General features: G+C 38.8%; 4 protein-coding genes and 2 long non-coding RNA genes across 10 annotated transcripts in view; 4 read left to right on the top strand and 2 right to left on the bottom strand.

Moving 5' to 3' along the window:
- The window catches only part of LOC144086268 (SH3-containing GRB2-like protein 3-interacting protein 1), a 31,607-nt gene extending 28,749 nt beyond the window's left edge, over positions 1 to 2,858 (top strand). The window contains exons 25-28 of the mRNA XM_077616155.1: positions 43 to 245; positions 361 to 425; positions 517 to 681; positions 1,022 to 2,858. Coding sequence (XP_077472281.1) covers positions 43 to 245; positions 361 to 425; positions 517 to 681; positions 1,022 to 1,044 — 456 coding nt within the window. The 3' untranslated portion in view covers positions 1,045 to 2,858. The remainder of the gene's footprint in view (positions 1 to 42; positions 246 to 360; positions 426 to 516; positions 682 to 1,021) is intronic.
- Positions 2,859 to 3,109: 251 nt separating this feature from the next.
- Positions 3,110 to 4,682, top strand: LOC144086083 (dynein light chain Tctex-type 5-A-like). Of its 2 annotated transcripts, none has more exons than XM_077615864.1 (4): positions 3,110 to 3,311; positions 3,400 to 3,476; positions 3,877 to 4,001; positions 4,073 to 4,682. In XM_077615864.1, exons 1-4 carry the CDS (start codon positions 3,205 to 3,207, stop codon positions 4,274 to 4,276), a joined length of 513 nt encoding a protein of 170 aa, XP_077471990.1. In that variant the 5' UTR covers positions 3,110 to 3,204; the 3' UTR covers positions 4,277 to 4,682. The 2 variants fall into 2 exon arrangements, with proteins under 2 accessions (XP_077471990.1, XP_077471991.1); XM_077615865.1 differs by having other exon boundaries at positions 3,877 to 3,996.
- Positions 4,683 to 4,998: 316 nt separating this feature from the next.
- On the top strand, positions 4,999 to 11,623 carry mier1b (mesoderm induction early response 1b, transcriptional regulator). Of its 4 annotated transcripts, XM_077615130.1 has the most exons (13): positions 4,999 to 5,228; positions 5,877 to 5,901; positions 7,060 to 7,208; positions 7,287 to 7,457; positions 7,525 to 7,657; positions 7,729 to 7,796; positions 7,902 to 7,974; positions 8,056 to 8,207; positions 8,301 to 8,382; positions 8,459 to 8,553; positions 8,870 to 8,997; positions 9,363 to 9,490; positions 10,301 to 11,623. In XM_077615130.1, the coding sequence occupies exons 1-13, from the start codon at positions 5,220 to 5,222 to the stop codon at positions 10,627 to 10,629; spliced, it is 1,542 nt and encodes a 513-aa protein (XP_077471256.1). In that variant the 5' UTR covers positions 4,999 to 5,219; the 3' UTR covers positions 10,630 to 11,623. The 4 variants fall into 4 exon arrangements, with proteins under 4 accessions (XP_077471256.1, XP_077471252.1, XP_077471254.1 ...); XM_077615126.1 differs by lacking the exon at positions 4,999 to 5,228 and having other exon boundaries at positions 5,237 to 5,901; XM_077615128.1 differs by lacking the exon at positions 4,999 to 5,228 and having other exon boundaries at positions 5,237 to 5,901; positions 8,951 to 8,997.
- A 193-nt stretch (positions 11,624 to 11,816) lies between these two features.
- On the bottom strand, positions 11,817 to 15,586 carry LOC144085645 (nucleotide sugar transporter SLC35D2-like). Its single transcript, XM_077615131.1, has 13 exons — positions 14,929 to 15,586; positions 14,478 to 14,511; positions 14,307 to 14,393; positions 14,154 to 14,221; positions 14,015 to 14,086; positions 13,869 to 13,937; positions 13,016 to 13,118; positions 12,855 to 12,947; positions 12,699 to 12,766; positions 12,547 to 12,625; positions 12,401 to 12,483; positions 12,142 to 12,194; positions 11,817 to 12,053 (listed from the first exon to the last, which is right to left on the bottom strand). Exons 1-13 carry the CDS (start codon positions 15,111 to 15,113, stop codon positions 12,043 to 12,045), a joined length of 1,005 nt encoding a protein of 334 aa, XP_077471257.1. The 5' UTR covers positions 15,114 to 15,586; the 3' UTR covers positions 11,817 to 12,042.
- Positions 15,558 to 17,807, top strand: LOC144085646 (uncharacterized). The gene is made up of 4 exons (XR_013304200.1): positions 15,558 to 15,709; positions 16,759 to 16,832; positions 16,920 to 17,066; positions 17,704 to 17,807. It is a non-coding gene; the product is annotated as an uncharacterized LOC144085646 (long non-coding RNA).
- A 36-nt stretch (positions 17,808 to 17,843) lies between these two features.
- LOC144086102 (uncharacterized) lies at positions 17,844 to 20,137 on the bottom strand. Its single transcript, XR_013304342.1, has 6 exons — positions 19,990 to 20,137; positions 19,721 to 19,806; positions 18,418 to 18,534; positions 18,236 to 18,352; positions 18,054 to 18,170; positions 17,844 to 17,989 (listed from the first exon to the last, which is right to left on the bottom strand). It is a non-coding gene; the product is annotated as an uncharacterized LOC144086102 (long non-coding RNA).
- Positions 20,138 to 20,440: the final 303 nt, after the last annotated feature.

Raw genomic sequence — 20,440 nt, forward strand, 5'->3', positions numbered from 1 at the left:
TCATCCATTCAATCATCAAATCCTCTCTTCTTTGTGTCTCAGGTGGCAGCAAGTGGGATCCAGTCCACTCCCCTCAATCTTGCTCTGAGCTGGCGCAGCGATGCCGATAACACAGACCTCAGAATAGACTATAAATACAACATGGATGCAATGACAAGCCCGGCTCCGCTCCACAACGTTCATTTCATGGTTCCAGTGGATGGCAGCATAGCCAAACTCCAGACAATGGTCCCAACTGCCACCTGGTAAGACTTTTTTCTTCAGTGTTTTTTATTAGCAGAAATGCTGTTTGGATGCCTGAGGATTGATAGACATCTGGGTAGTAGACGTTCAATCAAGTTTTAAGTGCTTTTTTTAAAGGAATCCTGAGCAGCAGATGATACAGTGGAGGATTCCTAGCCTTTCTAATAGATCTGAAAATGGAGGCAAGTTATCTTTTGAGTCCTCTCAAAAATTCCTTTTACATAATTCTAGTCCTACTCTGTGGTGATTTTATGTCCAATTTCTGTGGTGTAGGAGTCGGGGCGCTCTTGGGCCGCTTCCAGACAACAGAGGGTCCATGTAAACCGTCCCAATTGGCAGTCCACTTCACCAGTGAGGGCAGCACAATGTCCGGTTGCGATATCCAGCTGCTCGGAACCGGCTACCGGCTATCCCTAATAAAAAAGAGATTTGCTGCAGGTCAGTGGGAACCTTGAGACTAGGGGTCTTAAACTTTCAGCCCGGGGGCCAATTGTGACCCACAGTACAATATATGTGTAATTTTTTTTACATCGAAATGTAGTAGTATTCGTCTGGACAGTTTCATATTTTGCTATGGGAAATAATGAAAAAGGAACAAAATGATAAAATTAAAATAAATATCCATTCATTAATTTTCCATACTGCTTATGCAAGTGTCACGGGGGGTGCTGGAGCCTATCCCAGCTAATCACGAGCACCAGGCAGGGAGACACCCTGAATGGGTGGTTTTAAATGAAAACAAACATGGTCTCTATACTTTTTCCTTTTTTCTCCACAGGGAAATATTTGGCGGATAATTAGTGGACCTGCCTAAGAGCAAAAACAGTGGAAGCCGGTTTCTGATGAGGAATCTCTCCTTCGTTTCATTCATTTTGGAAATGAGAGCATCCATCCGAGACGGTTGATGAGTTGTATGCAAAACGTTTTGCTGGTTACTTGAAACACTTTTGGTCCCTCCAGGAGTGAAATCTTAATGAACTCTTCGTTGCAGATCCATAAAGTGATGCAGCCAAACGTCCCTAATTTTTGTCTTACTTGTTGTCTTTGTAAATTTACTGTAAAAGATGATAGATTATATATTTAAAATCTAAAAGTGGAAAATCTGCTAAAATGTCTATAATAGGGTTCATTCAAACTGCATTCCATTATACCTTATCAACTCATTGGCTACCATGGCAGGGATAGACGAATGAGCGAAAAGATTACTGGATTAGATGTCTACTGCCGTCAGTGATAGGTAATTAGTTAAAAAAACAAAAACAAAAGATCTACCGTAATTGTTACTACCTTCTTCAATCCTATTTGGTTTTAATGACTTATCATTGTCTTGTATTTTTCAGTATGCATCCTTTGGAATGGGATATCAACAATCATGCACTGTTTTTGCAGAATAAATGTTATTTGTTTGAACTTGTCTCTTAGCTAGGAATAAACTTAAATAGACTCTAGAAATGTGCTCAAACTAAAATTTATTTGAGATTAAGGTTCTTGTTTAATTTTTGTTGTTGCTGTTTTTCCATTCATTTTTAAGAGTTGTAGTATGTCAGTTTGACATAGACACTGTGGGGCATGTGCAATGCAAAAAAAAAAAAAAGAAATAACAATATGAGGACCTTGTCTGCATGGGATTGATGAAACACTTTTTTCCTTGTTTTTTTTCCCACCACATTTTATTGTCTTATTGGGCCTTAAGATAAATAAGGGTAGTGCCATATAGTGGAAAAAGGGAGGTTTTAATACTGCATTGAGAAAATGCAATGCTGCTTAATCTTAAATGGAAGGCATGGTTAACTGATAGACATCTAAGAATTGATGAATGTGTACCAGAAAAAAAAGGATTGAATATTCCTGTTTCTGCTTTAACTGTCTTTATTTTAACCGTGTTCATTTTCTAATAGCAATATATACAGTGAAATATTTAAGTGTAAAAAGTGTAGATAAAGAGATATGTTTCAAATATTTCTCTAAGGAATACAAATGTGTTTGTGCTTGTTTATTGGTGTCATAAGGAACAATACCATTTCTCTTCATCTATTGTTTACCATGTGGGTTTCCCTGTGAAAAAAAAGTATTACTGGCCATGAATAACTCCAGTGCTGCATGAGTTTGCATTGTTTTTTCACCATTTGTTTCAGTGTGATGCTCCTCTATGCCAACGAGGTCATAATGCAGTGTACTGTTGTAAAAACATGATATGAATTCATCTACAATTCTGTCCAGGTTTCCTATATAGAAACTTATCAATTAATTCGGCATGTCGTGGTCATTTTACTCACACTCTGCTGGACATGTCTGACATGCACACAAAGCACCTGTTTTTAATTTGATTATTATTATTGTTATTATTATTATTTTATAGCATTTGTATTTCAGCTTCATTTTCAGTGTCAGTGTTGGTTATGACTGATTCAAATTGCTTACATTTTGTTTGCCTTAATTTTAAGCAGATTGAACATGATTTTTTCAATGGCTGTATGTCTTGAAATAAACACAGAATTATGCAAACATTTAATGTACATTTCCCATCCAAAGATTTGAAAAGCAAATATGCGGAAAAGTCAATATAATGTACTGGGTTTACTTGGGTAATAAAGAAAAGAAAATATTAGTACCTTTTTATTTGTTTTTGTACACTTTTTAACTTAAATTTGATCACCTGCTCCACTTCTTGGCCTTTAATCGCAAACTGAAATGTTCAACTTGGTTTAAAGATAACTCTTGCTGTCAAAACCATAGATAGCTTAATCATAAAACTAGATATTTGTGATTATAGATGGGACGCAAGATGGCTGTCCATTATTTACGTCGCCAACTCTCCCTATGTGATGGGTTTTCGTTGCCATGACAACGAAAACATCAAGCTTCCTGGAGGAGTCATTTTTAAAAGGCCAGGCACCAAAGAATCATTTTAAAAAAATCTTTGATTTGATGTTTAGATAAGGAAATTTTAGTTTTAAGAAGATGTCTGAGGTGCAGAAAGATAAAGCTGCCCGAAAAGACAAGAAAACTAGCAGGGTGCCTTCTGAGGGAAGTCACGGAGTCAAACACACGGCCGGCAAGACCAAGGAGTAAGTCCACGCTACAATTCAACATATTCTGATAAAACTATATTTCATGTCTGTCCTTTCATGAATAATTCTGAAACTTGTCTTTCAGCTCGTTAAGCAATGTTTCCTGCATAGAGGAACACCACGACGCCTTGGTTGTCACGCTTGAGAACACCTACCAAATGGGTAGATTTACACTTAGAAATAAAAACAACAATAATATACACACCGAAATGCCAAAATGTGGGGTAAAGCAGCAAGACATAGCATTTTGTTGTTGTTGATGATGATGATGTCACAAATTCACAATTCAGCACAGTTCATAGACTACCACAAGAGGGTGCCTAAGCAACAATTTTCTTGCGTAAAAATATTTTTTTAAATGCAACTGTGTATTATTTGGTTGAAATATAGTGCTGTGCTGGCTGAGATACTATGAGCATAATCACCTTGATGATTGATACTTTTTCTATTGATTCTAGCCTCTCGATCAAAACGACAGACATTGTGTTCAAGTGTTTTTGAATTGAATTGAATGATTTTATTGTCATTATACAAGTACAATAATGAGATTTTGGTATAACAGGGCCTCGCAAACGCTTCCCCACCCCTGCTATCTTGGCAATACTGAAGGACGTACTCCCTAGCTACCTCGAAGAGGAAAAATATGAAGTGGAGTGGTCACGGCAAATGTCTAAAACCTTATGTGAGGTAACCAAGTAGTTCAAGTAGGTCTTTCTAACTATAGTATCTCTAATTCCAATCGGTATTGGTCCTTTCAGGTGATACGAGCCCGTATGAAGGAGCTCATGATCCGCAGATACAAGATAGTTGTCTTGGTTCACATCGGTCAGCTGGCCGGGCAGAGCATGCAGATAAGCAGCCGCTGTTTGTGGGACCCGGCAACCGACACGTTTGCATCATGGTCCTTCAAGAATACGTCACTGTATTGTGTGGCCAGTGTTTACGCTGTTTACTTTGAGTGAAGAAAGAGGGAAAGTGGTTAGAACAACTGCTCAAAGTTCTCTGATCAAGGATTCAACCTTGGACTTTGGCCTTCCTGTATGGAGTTTGCATGTCCTCTACGTGCTTGTGTGGGTTTTGTCCGGGTACTCCAGTTTCCTCCCACAGCGCAAAAATAATGCATGACTGAACGCTCTAAATTATTTGTAGGTATGAGTATGTGGAATAATGGTTGTTTGTCTCATCGTACCCTGCGATTGGCTGGGTATTTACTGCCTGTAGTTAGTTGGGCTACGCTTCAGCACCCTCGTGGTCGTCGTGAGGTGATTGGATTAAAAAAAATTCCGGGTGTTCCATCTCACCTCCCATACTTTGCTGGGATAGGCTCCAGCACCCTTGTGAGGATAAACATTACGGAAGAGGAATGAATAATAAAGATAAAATGAGAAATTTTGAGTCTCTCTTTATTTGCAATGAAATGCAGGATTTTCACATCAGAGTAGAATATATAGAGGCAAGAAAATAATAAAATATGAGTGCTCTCAGTGAATAATTCAATTTTTTTATATATCTGTAATAACTCGTTAGTTGCCCTTGATGGTTCCTCTCACTTTAAATGAATTGGACGTATATTGTTGTCATAGACAAACTACAATAATGAGTTTATTTTGAAGTAGGTCAGAATGTAACAATCTGCTTCCGGCTAGATCTGGTGGGAAATCATTACAGCGAGCCCACCGAAATGGAGGATTAAAAAATTGGGTTATTATTGTTACGTGTTTGGTGAATGAAGGTCTTTGTTTCGTTTGTGACCGAGCCATGACGCGCGGTCGTGTCCGCTCAGAATGGCAGACTGATCGGACTCGATGCTCGTTTGTCAGTTGTCGACGGTTCTGTTGGGTTCTGGAGTTCAGGTGGGCGGGGTTTTCCATCCGGGTACTCGCGTGACCCTGCAGGAGAGCAAACATGGCGGAGGTAAGAAAGTCAAGTAAATAATCGGAAAAAAATAACAAAATATGTCCAGCCGAAAATAAAGATCACAGCCGGGTATTCGCGTCGTGTGTTTGATTTGTTGAAAATACAGAAAACCATCACCACGTCGCTCGTGTTTTTAAATAGATCCAATTTATTCTTATATTGACGTGTTTAGTAAACTTCGGATTTGGCTAGCGTTAGCTGCGGTGTTAGCGACTTTGCGGTTTTGTTCGGTAACATTTCATTTTCCCGCACAACCTATTCGGGGGAAATTTACCGTCGGGTTGTCGTGTTTGTGTGGGTTTTAAAGGAGGATTTTTTTCCCCTCTCCTCCCGTTTGTGTGCGTGTAGTGTCGTTGTTAGCACGCGGAACTTGAAAGGGTTGACGTGCTATTTTAAATGGAATTAGCATTTAACTTCCACTAGAGTTTGGTTTCGAAAATGCACACGGATCACTTATAGTGCAAGTAAAATATGATTTTCCCCCGATCTTTTTGTCCAATTAAAAGTGGTAACAGTTTTCAAGGACCACTAAGTGGCAGGCGCGTTTTTTTTGTGTGGACGTCAGTTGGCCAAAATAATGCGTATTGTTCGAATATTTATTGTGCGATTACTCTTGATGTTCACTACATTTGTCTTTCCTTGCAGTCCTCCCTTGGGAATTCAAGCCCAGGTATGTTACGTTATTTTGTTAAAAGTTAGACCTTTTAAAAATGTGCTAAGCTCTTTTGCAATCAATGGCGACGGACGTGAAATCAATTTTTTACTGGATTTTTTTTTTACTAAAAACATGTTAATAAATGAATATTTTACCAAAGTCTAATTTCCCATTACTTGAGAGTTTATGAGAGTTAGTAACTTAGTCCGCTATGGCACCATCTTGATAGTTCTCTAAAATGCAAAAATGGGGGAAAAAGGCTGCCTGTTACTTTGTGAATAACCCTATAATTGTTTAAAATAAAATATAATAACCTATCATTTTATTCTCTACATGCTCAAAGAAGAAAATCTCTCAAAGTGGTTAATTAAAAGAAAAATGACATGAAAAGTACATCAAAATTATTTGTAATAGATTAATTATACATAAAAGAAAAAGTAAATCAATAAAAAAAGGTTTAAATTAAAGAATAGTATCCCTGCATGTACTGAAATTTAGCCAAAACTGAATAACAAAATATTCACTCAAAACTGAAAAAAATATTTAGACACGAAACATTAACAAGACTTGTTGACAATTTTTTTTTTTCAATGAAACATAGCTTTTCTGCTTTATCACACTGACATCTATCCGTGGGTCAAGTGAAGTCGGTACAATAAATACATAACTGAATGTGAAATGACAGACTGCAATAATGTTATTTGTATTTTTTCATGCCTTGGTTTATCAACTTATTTCCTTTGAAGACAAGTGCTATAATTAGATACGCATCAAGGGAGCTTATCTATTTAGCTAATGGGCTAAGTGGTTATAGCTGTGTCGAGCCAACACACAATTACTCACCGGACATGTTCCTTTTATTAGCAAGAGAAGTGCATGCTACCATTTGATTTGCTTGGGTCAATGGAACATCCGTTTTTGGAATTGTTATCTCGATAGAATAGACCACACCCACATTGTAATTCATATTTTGGCCACCTAATTTTGTATTCATCTGTAGTTATTTACCATTAGCTCAAGAGTATCTGACACATTGACTTTTTAAAGCCATGGTGTACCTTATAATTGGTTATCAATCCATTTCTATTGCTGGTAGTCCCTGTTAACAGAAAGTGATAAGATCTGAAAAAAATCAGACAACTATTAATTAATGTGTCTATGTTGCCTAATTAGGGGGCTCAGTGGGTTCCGTCGACCGTGACTTCGACCCATCAGCGGACATGCTCGTCCACGATTTTGACGACGAACGGACAATGGAAGAGGAAGAAATGCTCGAAGCCACCGATGAGGCCAACGCCCACGAGATTGAAGATCTGGCACGCGTGAGCTCTGAGATTGTCTCCGATCTTTTTTGTTTGTTGTTGCCAGCCGTGTATTGCAACCAAAATTGTCGCTTCTAGGAAGGAGAAATGCCCATCCACGAACTCCTGAGTCTTTACGGGTATGGCGGCGCGTCGCCTGCAGATGAGGATGAAGAGGAAGATGAAGAGGAGGACGAAGACGACGACGAGGACGACGAGCTGGATAATGACGAAAGCAGCAGAGGCACCGTAGAGCTCAAAAGAAATGCAGTGCGTCGACCTTGTCGGTGGTTTGTCGCCAGCGTTTTTAAACTTGTGATTTGATTTCATTTTTAAGGATGAAGAAGTCGTGAAAAACTCTGGGGCGCAGGAGGACGAGGCCACGGAGACCGCCGATGGCCGGACGCGTTCTGTACGGGTTCTCGGCACGTCGGAACTTATTCGTCCACAGAAACATAAGTACTTTGAAAGTAGGTCATCCCGGCTTTTCAAATCAACATTTTTTTTAATACAATGTATAACAAATCAGAATGTCTGTCAGGTAATAACGATGCAGAGGAAGAGTCCGATGAAGATGAGGATTATGTTCCATCAGAAGACTGGAAAAAGGTGTTTAATCATTCTTTACTGAACTGCTCTTTTTTTTTTTTTTAAACACACAAGGTGACGTTCAGCTGATTTGACTTGAAACAATCTTGTGTGTAATTACAACAGGAAATTATGGTGGGGTCTATGTATCAAGCAGAAACCCCCATTGGACTGTGTAAATATAAAGATAATGAAAAAGGTAAGTGAGCCCATAATGAACCCAAGTCATCCTATGGAGCTGAATTTGAGTCCCTTCTCTGTCTGGATATTTGTCGAGTAGTCTATGAAAATGACGACCAACTATTGTGGAACCCCGAGTGTTTACCTGAAAACAAAGTGGTGGCATTCTTGATGGAGGCATCAAGACGTACGGGAGAGGAAAGAGGTGTCGACGCCATTCCGGAAGGTTCACACATCAAAGACAATGAACAGGTGAGCCCGACAGTGGATAAAAATGTTACGTTACGTTGAACAGACAATTTCCTGTCACTTTTGTTGCCACTAATACCAAACTATGGTCCTCAGGCATTATACGAACTCGTGAAATGTGACTTCGACACAGAAGAAGCTTTAAGAAGACTTAGGTTTAATGTAAAAGCAGCCAGAGGTAAGTCCGTCTGAAACTGAAAAGAAAAAGACATTTGGATGGCAATTGAAGTGTTTACACTCTTTTGTCTATGCAGAAGAGCTTTCTGTCTGGACCGAAGAGGAATGTAGAAATTTTGAACAAGGACTAAAATCCTATGGAAAAGACTTTCATTTAATACAGGCCAACAAGGTAAGTTCATAGTTGATGAACCACAACAAATTCTTAATTATGTCCTCCTCCTTTCAGGATTTTCGCCTTAATATTAGCAAATCCTGGCGGACCGTCAGGCTTATAAAGCGATGCCTTGTATTCCACGTTTCTGAATCTTAAATTATATGATAAATAGGCTGAAAACCGAAGTACGGTTTGCAGTTTCTCTTGATGTTGAATTCAATATTAAACACTGGATAGATTTGATTACCTTCAAGCATCGTCATTTTTTTGTCTCCTTGTTTGACAATTGTAATAATGGTTATTTCATGTCTTGCTGAATTAAATCTTTCAGGTGAGAACTAGGTCTGTAGGAGAATGTGTGGCCTTTTATTACATGTGGAAGAAGTCTGAGCGTTATGATTTCTTTGCACAGCAAACCAGACTTGGAAAAAGGAAATACAACCTTCACCCCGGTGTCACGTAAGTTTCCCTTTTCTTTTTTCGGGATTTTTTTTTTTTTAAATTTAGTTGATACAATTTATTTCTTTTTAAGACAACATGGATCTTTTATTTAAAATATTCACATAACCGGAAAAAAAAATCGGCAAATTTGGTCCAAAAGAAGCTCAACTAAAATGGTTTTCTGCGTTGATAAACAAATTACTCATTTGTTTATCTCATTGGTCGCCATTGACTGGAATAGACATCCATCGGCGTCTATTGCTGTCAACGGCAATGAGTTGGGTCAAATGTAAGTCGCAAGTTGAAGGTTGCGTGCGGACACTGTGTTTTTTTGGTCCAAATTGGCGTGTGTAACGTGGCTGTACGCCGCTGTCTGCCTTTAGAGACTATATGGACAGGTTACTAGACGAGACGGAGAGCGTAGCCTCCAGCAGGGCGACGTCGCCCCCACCCACCACGTCCAGCAGCAGCGCCAGCCACTCGGAGAGGGAAGATAGCAGCAGTCACAACGGTGAGCTAGCTAGCAGGGCTGCAACTAACGATAATACGCTTTATATTCCAGTGTGCCTTATAGTGCAGAAAATCCAGTACCTTCACAATTTAATAATGGCGATTGGATTGGATAACTTTATTCATCTCGTATTCGGGAAATTTAATTGTGACAGTAGCAAGAAAAGGCATAGTTATAAATTAGACAGTACAGTCGCAAAGGCTGCAGAACAACAAGCAAAAGCACAAAGTACAAAGCAAATCAGAGTCAATGGGATCATTAAGAATCACCAAATCAAATCATTAAGACAGAAAAGCAGCAAAAACAAAAAACGAGCAACTGTATTGTTTGAAGTACAGTTAACCTGTTCAAGTGTCTAGTTAAATAAAGTTTCTGAGTATGAAACAACAACAACAACAAAAATACCTGGCAAATCATGTGAATTCTAGTTAGAAAGAAGTTGCTGGTTGATATTTTTCTCTGAATCGTGTTGATATAATTTGTCAATTAAATGTAATATTTTTTAAAGAAAATTGACCAGTTTTTTAAAGCAACAAATAAAAATGACTAAAGTCAATGAATATTTTTTCAAAGAAAATTGACCAGTTTTTTAAAACAAGAATAAAAAATGACTAAAGTCAATGAATATTTTTTAAAGAAAATTGACCAGTTTTTTAAAGCAAGAATAAAAATTACTAAAGTCAATGAAAAAATAAATTTATAATGATAGATTTTGTTCATCAATTGGTTGTTGCAGCCTTACTTTTTGTGAATCAAAAGTGTGAACGTACGGTTAAAAGATAAGCGCCTGCTTAACAATGTTTTTGACAGGTATCGCGGGTCACACTCATCTAGGAGACGGCACCCACAGTGTCCAGGAGAATCAAGTGAAACGGGAACCTGATCAGTCCAACGGCCCGTCGGGCGACGGCCCCCTTGCCCCATCGGGCGACGGTCCCCTTGCCCCGTCGGACAACAATTCCAACGGATGCAGCCACCCGGGCTCGCCCAGTCGCGAGCAAAACGGATCCCCCGAGGCTCCCGCAGACCAAAGAGACACGGGCGCGGCGTTGCAAGACAAGCCGGCCAAGAGGTTCAAGATGGAGACGGAGCTTTCGGCCCCCAGCCAAGCGGAAGCCACCACGACGCAGGAGAATTGAAGAGCGGCCGCCCATTTTTTTCCCGGTGAGAAATGCGTCGACCGTGTCTCGGTGACCGCCCGTAAAACGAGCCGACCCCAAAAACCTGCCGTCGATACTCCAGGCGGCGCAGGGTTCCGATTCGTCCGGTCTATCGAGCGCACCCATGTAGCTGTGAACTCTTGCTCGACTGACTGACAGCATTTTGCCAAGAATCTCTTTTTTTCAAACAAAACAAACAAAAAAAATCCCATTAATATTTTTTTACACAAGATATTTATATTTTTTAACAAAAGTCTATAATGGGTATTTGCTTTTCAAGCCATTTGAACATTTGTGAACGGCAGAGTTTTAAAATGACGTCGCGAGTTCACTTTAGTTGCACTTTCGTTGTACATTTCTGCGGTTGTCAAGAAGAAGAGGCAGCAGCAGAATGACAGAATTCACTCAGAAATAAACCACCACAGGTTTGTTTGTGTCTCGCCGCTGACATCAGTGATGTCTTGTATTGTAAACGCTTTTTTGAGGGGGGATCTTTAGAACCGGCTTTCTTGCTTTACTTTTTCTTTAACTTGTCAGAATGTCAATGATTTTAAGCTTTGTATAGATTTCTTACATCCGTTGGTACATTCTTAACCGTCTTTGTTTCCGTTCTTCCTCTTGCTTTGCTCACGAGCACATTGCTTGAAATATACGTCGTGTAATTGAAGAAGTAGGCATTCCAGTTGTTCTTTTTTTGACCGAGTTCATTTCAAAGCATTTAAAGCACAGTCTTTTTGCTCGAAAGTTGCTATGTTTTTAGAGTTGATTTGAGCGGGTGCTAACCTTCAGCCATGCCGCTAATTCAGTGAAGTTGCCTTGAAATCACTTTGCTCCCTTTCAACTCACACTCCAGACTTGAGGTCGTTTCTTCTCAGAGTACATTAGAAAGCCACTAGTGCTGTTTTTGAGTGATGTTCGGCTTGCTCCCTCTGTAAATGACACCTGAATAAAAACAACTGCTTTACTAGGTAAATGCTTATATTTGAAAAAGTAAGCTGCTTCATATAATAAAACCACAAGGGACAGGCCAAATGACTTTTTGAGCATTTAAAAAAATATTAGCAATTAAAAGAAATAGTTATAATTTCATACAATGTGATTAAAAGCTGAATTAATAACATTAAAATGAATGAAAGAAGTACATATTTGCACCAGGTGAGTTGTCATTGTCATCCCAGGCCTTTTTAATGAAAAAAAAGCTTTATACATGGTACTTTTTTTAAAAGAAAAAAAGCCTTACTATCCATGTTTTTTAAAGAAAAAAGCCTTACTATACATTGTCATTTTTTAAAAGAAAAAATGATTTATTTATTATTCATTAAAAGGATGATTAATGATAGGCATTAAAGGTGAAAACTGGAAGTTGTTTTTCTTCGAGGTAGGTCACGGAATTCACGCTGTTTCTGTTTGAAGTATGGAAATATTTGGAGTTAGCATACAGAAACATGGAAATCAAGTATTTAGTAATTAAAGTATTGAAGACTGTCTTACTTGTTTGCTCCTGAGCAAATGTGATGAAAGAGTACACAAGGCTGCCTGCAATACTTTTGGGACAGAAAGAGGACATTCTTATAATTCAGGGGTATTTTAGATGACATTTAAAAAAAATATCATAGATTTTCGTATTTATTCCCGGTTACAGGACAAGGAAAATTTCACAAACTATATTTTAGTAGCACATGTGTCTTTTTTTCATTAATCTTCCAATTTTGGAATGATCCTTTACCTTCACAGCCTCATTTCAGCTTACCTTATGTGCAGCCCAATAAAATTAGTCCAGGAAAAAACATAGTCTCCGCCCAAGACCATCCCAACGTAGGTCACCACAATATTCTGCAAAAAGATCCAATCGCTTTACAATTGCGAGCATCACACTCATAGGACCGTCTCGTTTACCTTGATGCAGCCCACAATGGAGGTCGTGAGAGCTGAGTTGTACTGTGTACACAGCATAATGGAGTACATTAAAACAAACCTGGTGAAGAATAACCGACAAATGGAATTAGTGTTTGGGGTCACGTACATTAATAGCGTGCTGTCAAAGTTACCCCATCACACAGGAGAGGATGAACTGCACCACAAACAGCCGGTCGGACCACCCGTCATACTCCAAACTCTGAAACGTATATGCCAAGTCTCAGCATTACAATAGTAAGCAATGAGGGTTTATTTGGAAACTTGTACACTTAACAATAAAAACGAACCATTTTCAATTCTCCGCTGTAGTACGCATATGCTGTAGTGGGAAAAATCATGATCAAAGCGTTGTAGTAGAGAAGTCCAAATTTGCCTAAATCCTGCGAGAACAGAGTCAAAATATGCAATGGGACAAAAAAGGAAGACTAGTACGAGACACCGTGCTCACCTTTGCGTCCAGTTTCTGCTTCATGTAAGCGCCATTGGCCGCCGTCAGCACGTTGTTCAGCATGATAAATATGTAGCCCTCCAGATCAAACGCCAGGTCGGCGCTATAAAAAATGGGAATCAATACAGCGTATTTTCAGCGCTATAAAGCGTACTGAACTATAACATGCGCCTTAAATTAAAAAAAAGGTCAATTTTTCTTCAAAGAAAATATACACGGAATTAACATTCATTTTCCCTTAAAATGTGCATCAAACAACTTGTTTATTATTCATAATTGTCTGTTATTATAAAGACATTGTGAGTTTCCATATTTTCGGCACTATAAGGCGCAGCTTCAATGTATGGTCTATCTCAAAATTTGTTTCATATATAAGGCGCACTGAATTATAAGATGCAGTAGTAGTAGGTGATTGTGTTATACATCCACTAGATAGAGCTGTGGTAGTAGTGGGTTGTGTCATACAGACATTAGGTCTGGGTGAAAATTTTGATTTTGGAATAATTATGTGATTCCTGCTGATAAAACTTTGATGAGAATGACTTTTGTTAATATTGGTGACATCATTTTGAATTTGAAGATTGGTGATGTCACTTGAGATTTTTTCAATGCAAAAAGTGTGCCGCAGCTCAGAAAAGGTTGGGAAACACTGCACTAGTTGAAGCTGTATGTATCCACTATATTAACCTGTAGTACTAGTAGTAGTGCTATACATCCACTAGAACAGGGGTGCCAACTGATTCTGAACATTTGTGTCTTTTAGTTGCACTTTATATTCCGGAAAATACAGTACATCAAATATTTACTTAAATGAGATGGTGCCGTTACATTTGGGATGACAATGACAACTCACCTGGCTGCTACCAACGCGCCAAAGATCATAGTGAACACAGTGGTTTTGATGGCCATTGTGTAGGTCTTTCTGATGACCAAATAAAAGGGGACGCTCAGTCAAATTGTTGACACATTCACGTGTTTCTGGTTTTGGGACTGACTCGCCTTAGCAAGATGCTTTCACACAACATGGTGAAGAGGATGCTGAACCGCCTCAAAACTGTAAACATGGGTAAACTAAGAAAAAAAAACACGCGTCAAGAAAGCTGCATTGTGTCGTAACGTGTGTTTGTTAGAAACCAACCTGAGTCGTTGAGTCCCAAACAGTCCTGATATCTGATTCCCAGCATGCAGTACAGGAAGTGGAAATATCTGCAGGGAGGAAAAAAATGAATACACAGATTGCCTTCACTGAATCCACTTTTCTCGCAACATGTGATACTAAAATTGACGCCACCTTGCGTGGGATACTTGAGTCCATATCTGGAAAGGAAATGATGCCCAATATTTTGCCGATCCTCAAAACTACCACGGTAGCCAGCATCTATAAAAAAAAAAGCGAAGCGAGGCAATGTAAACTAGCATATTTATATGGCCAGATGATTTGTAGAGGATGGGATGCACTCACTTGACCGATGCCAACACATGTTGATGAAGGAAATCTGAAAAGTGTGATTAAAATCAAATATTATGGCATATGGAGATTGCGTGGGTTTTCTACGGTTTCCTCCCACATCCCCAAATCCCCTGGATAGGCTCCAGCACCCCCCGCGACAATCATTAGGTGATTCTTCCAAACTAAGGAGAGGACGTGCGGTAGGAGTAAACTTATTTCACTGGGCTAATTAACTCGAGGGCTGCCATTGACGACGAGAGACGTCCAACTCATTAACTGAGAGAAGCTGGCAGCGATCGAAGAGTGGTGGTCAAGATATGGTGAAAAACTAAACCATCGGACAAAATCTAGCCATAAAAGAGGGTCCTGCTGGCAATACGACTTTCTTCCTCACTTAGACAAGAGAATACTTCCGGGTTGGGAGCAGTAATATAGTATCGCCCCCACGTACTTTGTACTTTACCTGTAGCTGCTGAGGACGTTTTTGTTCACAACAACGATGAGAAAGGAAATGACTCCGTAGAAGCACGCGGCCAGCAGTTTGGGGATCACTGCAGAACCATCATACAAAGTGTCATTTTTGTCCCGGGAGGAATCGTCATCAGTTTCAAGCGAAAAGCGTTGTCGGCGCTTGTACGGCTCCCTCATGGTCTGGACTGTTGACGCTCAAATTCAAGCGGAAAGCAGCGCCTTCTGCCGAGCATGCGCAGGACGATGGGTGTTTATCGACGAAAGCAGAAATAAGCAGAGGGGACTATCCTCGCCAAAAGTTCCTTTGAGATAAAGCTCACTGATAGGAGAAACACGCGTGATGGCATGTCGGCCATTTTAGATCAGTGTCATTCGCTAAACAACAGCATTCTTTGCGTGTCAAATTTTAAACTTTTAATTGAGTCAGATGGCTCGTAATAATGGTGAGTTGATGTAAAATACTAAGTCAAATGTTACTCAATATTTGGTGAAATTGGTTTACTAATACGTACTGTTTTATAGCATCAATACCACAAAACTCACGACTATTCCACGTCATCTTCAAAACATAGACAATGAAAGTTTGGGAGGACAAACCACCTCTTGGAGCGCGGTAAGCAAGCCATAATCTTTTCCACTTTCAACGTGGCGGGACAATATGGGCGTGGTTACGCCTATTGTCGAAGCAGCTGAGATAATTAAGAGCATGCTCAGTAACCGTTCCTTTTGGAACGCCTTTCACACGCTGGTCTGTCGACGAGCACACCAACAAGGTAAGGAGCAGAGCAATTCACTGGCCCAAATGCGTTTTTATGACGCTATCGGGAGATTTTTCAGCAATTAATTGAGCCCAAAACGCCAACAAATATCTTAGTTTAATGCCAGGTTTAGCACACCGTCGACAATTTAAGTTTGCGCTTCTTTTCCTCGCCGTTTGTGTGCCGTATGTTACTAGTTAGCATTAGCGTTAGCGTCACGATTTGACTTAAAAGTATGTTGTCCGTTTTCTCTCCATTATTGAGTCGTGTAGCAAGACTTTAAATTTAATCAAACAACGCCGAGACATCAACCGACAGTTTGCTGGGTAAATGCTCACTCTAGAATGACATCCAGAGGCATGATTTAATTCCGGTTGTGTTTTATGTAATGATAGTTTTCATTGCGGGTGCTAAACACCCGTTGTCGATTTGTAATTGTTCTGTTTTTACAAAAAAAAATCACTTATACAAAACTGTTAAGCCAACTTTCTCCTAGCTGTTAACGTCAGTCTGTATATTTAATCGCCATATACAAAACTATTAAGCCAACTTTCTCCTAGCTCACTGGTGTCAAAGCGGCGGTCCGGGGGCCAAATCTGGCCCGCCGCGTCATTTTGTGCGGCCCGAGAAAGTAAATCATGAGTGCCGACTTTCTGTTAGGATCAAATTCAAATGAAGATTATACATGTATATTATATGTTGTCATTTCCCCTTTAAATCACTAATTGCAATTTTTTAATCCATTTTTTCCTTTTTGTGTTTTTAGTTCCAAAAGCATTTAGTAAAATCTAAAAATAAATATATTTAAAAAATCTGTTTTCCACTCTAATATTGACCATTTCATTCTTTATTTTGATTATTAAATTTCTTGTAAGATTTCTCTATCCTGTAGTTGTTTGGCAACCCCCAAATACCTTGGTTAAATCAAGTTTTCCCTGTTTAGCATCAAGATAAAACTACCCCCCCCCCCCAAAAAAAAAAACAACTAAGCCTATCTGTTGAATCTCCAGGCTCTGTATATGCTAACTTATGCTTCTTTTGGTGTGCTATTTTTCCCTGTTTAGCACCAAGATGCAGCTCTTCTAGCATGCCTAGAGCACTCTTGAGGTTACAGAAGAGGAGACTGGGCCAGATCATGGTAAAAGTACCCCCCCACCCCCCAAAAAAAGTTGAATCTCCAGTCTCTATATATTCTAACTTTTGCTATTTTTTTTGCATGCAACAGGCCTGAGAGATCTTCCTCGCAAGTTGCCCACTTGAATTATATGGTGTCTCTGTACTTCTGAAAATCCAAATTAAATAAAAGCCTAAATCATCATGGTGATGTTTCACTGGCCAATCATTTCCACAGCTCTTTGACTAAATCTTTAAGGTAAGAAGGATCTCAGTTAATGTTAGAGCAGGAATTCTAAGTGTTTATTCCCCCAGTTTTTTTTCTAATTTTATTTTCTGGGTTTGGCCCTGTTTTTTTTCTTCTAATTTTATTCCCCCAGTTTTTCTTTTCCAAGTGATTATAGCCTGTTTTTTTCTTCTAATTTTATTCCTCCAGTTTTTCTTTTCCAAGTGTATATTGCCCATTTTTTTCTTCTAATTTTATCTACCCCAAGTTTTTTTTTAATTCCCCCAGCTTTTCTAAGTGTGTACACCCTGTTTATTTCTTAATTTTATTTTCTAAGTGTATGTTCCCCCAGTTTTTTATTTTTTATTTATTCCCCCATCTTTTTTCCTAATTTTATTTTCTGTGTTTAGGCCCTGTTTTTTTCTTCTAATTTTATTCCCCCAGTTTTTCTTTTCCAAGTGTTTATAGCCCATTTTTATCTTCTAAGTGTATGTACCCCAAGTTTTTTTTTTTAATTCCCCCATCTTTTCTAAGTTTATTTTCCCATTTTTTTTCTTTTAAGTGTTTATTCCCCCAGCTCAATTTTATTTTCTAATGTACTTTACAAAAATTAATTATAAGTGTAAAAATTGTTTTGTGAACCTTTAACTAAGATGTCATATGTCTACAGGTGGACAAATTGGAGAAAAGACTGGCTACACTAATCAACATTTCAATGTAATGCCAACTAATATGTTGAAATGTTTAACTGTAAATAAATTTTTTTAACTTGGATTGTTACTTGCATTTTTTGTTAAAGACAAACACGTATACATTTAAAAGCTTTTATTTTGACATAGAAAAACAGGCTCTCGAGATAGGTTCGCGCAGGCCCTCCAGCATTTTTAAAAATTCAGTTCTGCCTTCATCCATTTTCAAATGGACGAAGAAACTCCCCTTGTCCCCCTTGTGGAATTCTGGAAAACAAAAAAAAGGGGTCAATAAACAAAGTTAAGTAAAAAACAATTCACAAGGTCTTACCTTTTATTTTGAAAAAGTTTGGAGATAGGTTCTCGCGTAACCACCAGCACCGAAAAACGTGGGGGTGCGTCAGCCTATCTGTACATAGGCAGGAAACCTTGTCCCCCTTGTGGAATTCTGGAAAACAAAAAAAAAGGGGTCAATACACAAAGTTAAGTAAAAAACAATTCACAAGGTCTTACCTTTTATTTTGAAAAAGTTTGGAGATAGGTTCTCGCGTAACCACCAGCACCGAAAAACGTGGGGGTGCGTCAGCCTATCTGTACATAGGCAGGAAACCTTGTCCCCCTTGTGGAATTCTGGAAAACAAAAAAAAAGGGGTCAATACACAAAGTCAAGTAAAAAACAATTCACAAAGTCTTACCTTTTATTTTGAAAAAGTTTGGAGATAGGTTCTCGCATAACCACCAGCACCGAAAAACGTGGGGGTGCATCAGCCTATCTGTACATAGGCAGGAAACCTTGTCCCCCTTGTGGAATTCTGGAAAACAAAAAAAAGGGGTCAATTCACAAGGTCTTCCCTTTTATTTTGAAAAAGTTTGGAGATAGGTTCTGGCGTAACACCAAGAAATGAGGGGGTGCGTCAGGCTCTCTCAACATAGGCAGGATAGATTAAGTTACATAAAGAAATACAGACTAGGGCCTAATCAAGTCAAATTTAACTAAAAAAATCCTACATTTAGCTTTTTTTTCTCTATAAAACATCAAAAGGGTACCCATTATTCAGACACTGCAAAAGGCAATATTAGACACTCCTGATGGTCTGGTTTTCTTTTAGTCTGCTGCAGAGAGACTAAAACATCTATTTTTCATGTTTTCCTCCACAAACAAATAATCAGGATCTTGATGTGGTGGGAAATATAAAAAACACACTGGACAGGGGCCCACAAGGTACAAATTACATGAAAATAATAAATAAATCCTACTTCTGCCTTGAGTTTTTCAGTCAATTATTTCAAATCCATTCTTAAAAAAAAATCCAAAAAGAGTCTGTTTTTTGTCTTATGCCGAGGAAAAAAATGTTTAAGAGTCAAAAATGCACTATTGTTGAATAAATGTTCTTAGGTTTTGTCAAAAACACATTTAAAACTAAAAATGAAACAGTCCAAGCCCTGAGGTCTTTAAGAAAGTTAACGGGGTAAAAGTATAGAATCTATTTGAGTGCACAGTTAGTACTACATGGCAGAATTTTTATTTTATTTCAATTACCAATTTCGTCATATGCAGTTATCTGGGTATGATGACAATTAGGCTTTTGTCGAGTCAATGATGACAAAGCCTATGTTTGATTACTATTTGTAAGTTCAGAAAGATGTGAAACTCACAAGCAGAAGCTACTCCTACACTTGCCACTATAGTATTTTTTTAAATTGCATAGGGATGACTCTACTTTAGTTTTTCATTTATCACAGCCATGTCTGGTCTACATTCACCGCGATAATCGAGGGATTACTGTTTATTCCTTACACGTCCACTAATGGCATTTGTGTGGGTGACTTATCCACAGGTTTTTGCTACTAAAAAACAACAAGTTAGTTAGTTTTAATTCAAAATTTGAATGTATCATGATGAAAAACGAGCCAATTGCAAAAAGCCTTGAATACTGAACGCTGATGTTTAAATATTACACGGATAGAGAAAATCGGAACAATTTAAAAATGACTCACTTTGTTATGGCGTCGACAAGATGCCCCTTTCTGGTCGTTTTGGCCACATTCTTGATGTTTCCCAGCAGTCGGTGCTCGTTGAGGGACTGAAACACACAATGGAATGATTTCTTTTTAAACAAAGAGCGATCGGTAACGCAATGCAGCCAATTTGTTTGCAAACATTTTGCTGTCTGCACACACATGGGGCTACATCACGTCAACGAGTCATGCTCTTATCACTCTTAAGACGAGAACTGGGGCTTCGAAATCCCCAAATGACAACGTACCGAATGTGCTGCATCGTCCTGTGAGAAGTTTGTCAGGCTTTCTTCGGCAAATCGTCACTTTTGAGCTGCTCTGCAGTGCACGCCCGTGCTGCCTCCTGGCTCATCAACCATTTTGGGTTTGACGTCGGCTATTTGAACTGTGACCTCGGCCACGCCTATTAAAAATAGACACACAAAAATATAAATTGTTTTCATAATAACGTGCATTAGTCAGTGTGTGTGTGTGTGTGGGGGGCGTAAATGCTTTTTGGTTGGACTTTAATACTTAAAAAAAATACATTGTTTTCATAATAACATGCATTAGTCAGTGGGTGGGGCGGGGCTGTAAATACGTGTTGATTGGGCTTTCATACTTTAAAAAATACATTGTTTTCTTCATAACGTGCATTAGTCAGTGGGGAGAGCTGTAAATACTTTTTGGTTGGGCTTTAATCCTTTAAAATACAATATT

The sequence above is a fragment of the Stigmatopora argus genome, chromosome 12 (genome assembly GCF_051989625.1).
Source record: "Stigmatopora argus isolate UIUO_Sarg chromosome 12, RoL_Sarg_1.0, whole genome shotgun sequence".
Lineage (NCBI taxonomy): Eukaryota > Metazoa > Chordata > Actinopteri > Syngnathiformes > Syngnathidae > Stigmatopora > Stigmatopora argus.

Coding starts and splice junctions, on each gene's coding strand:
- mier1b (XM_077615126.1), top strand. CDS start 5,703: ATGATTTTCCCCCGATCTTTTTGTCCAATTAAAAGTGGTAACAGTTTT. Junction 7,658..7,728: donor GAAACATAAGTACTTTGAAA/GTAGGTCATCCC, acceptor AATGTCTGTCAG/GTAATAACGATGCAGAGGAA. Junction 8,208..8,300: donor ACATCAAAGACAATGAACAG/GTGAGCCCGACA, acceptor TATGGTCCTCAG/GCATTATACGAACTCGTGAA.
- LOC144086083 (XM_077615864.1), top strand. CDS start 3,205: ATGTCTGAGGTGCAGAAAGATAAAGCTGCCCGAAAAGACAAGAAAACT. Junction 3,477..3,876: donor TGAGAACACCTACCAAATGG/GTAGATTTACAC, acceptor TTGGTATAACAG/GGCCTCGCAAACGCTTCCCC. Junction 4,002..4,072: donor TGTCTAAAACCTTATGTGAG/GTAACCAAGTAG, acceptor TGGTCCTTTCAG/GTGATACGAGCCCGTATGAA.
- LOC144085645 (XM_077615131.1), bottom strand. CDS start 15,113: ATGAGGGAGCCGTACAAGCGCCGACAACGCTTTTCGCTTGAAACTGAT. Junction 12,767..12,854: donor ACAGCGGAGAATTGAAAATG/GTTCGTTTTTAT, acceptor TATACGTTTCAG/AGTTTGGAGTATGACGGGTG. Junction 12,195..12,400: donor TTTATTGGGCTGCACATAAG/GTAAGCTGAAAT, acceptor CTGTCCCAAAAG/TATTGCAGGCAGCCTTGTGT.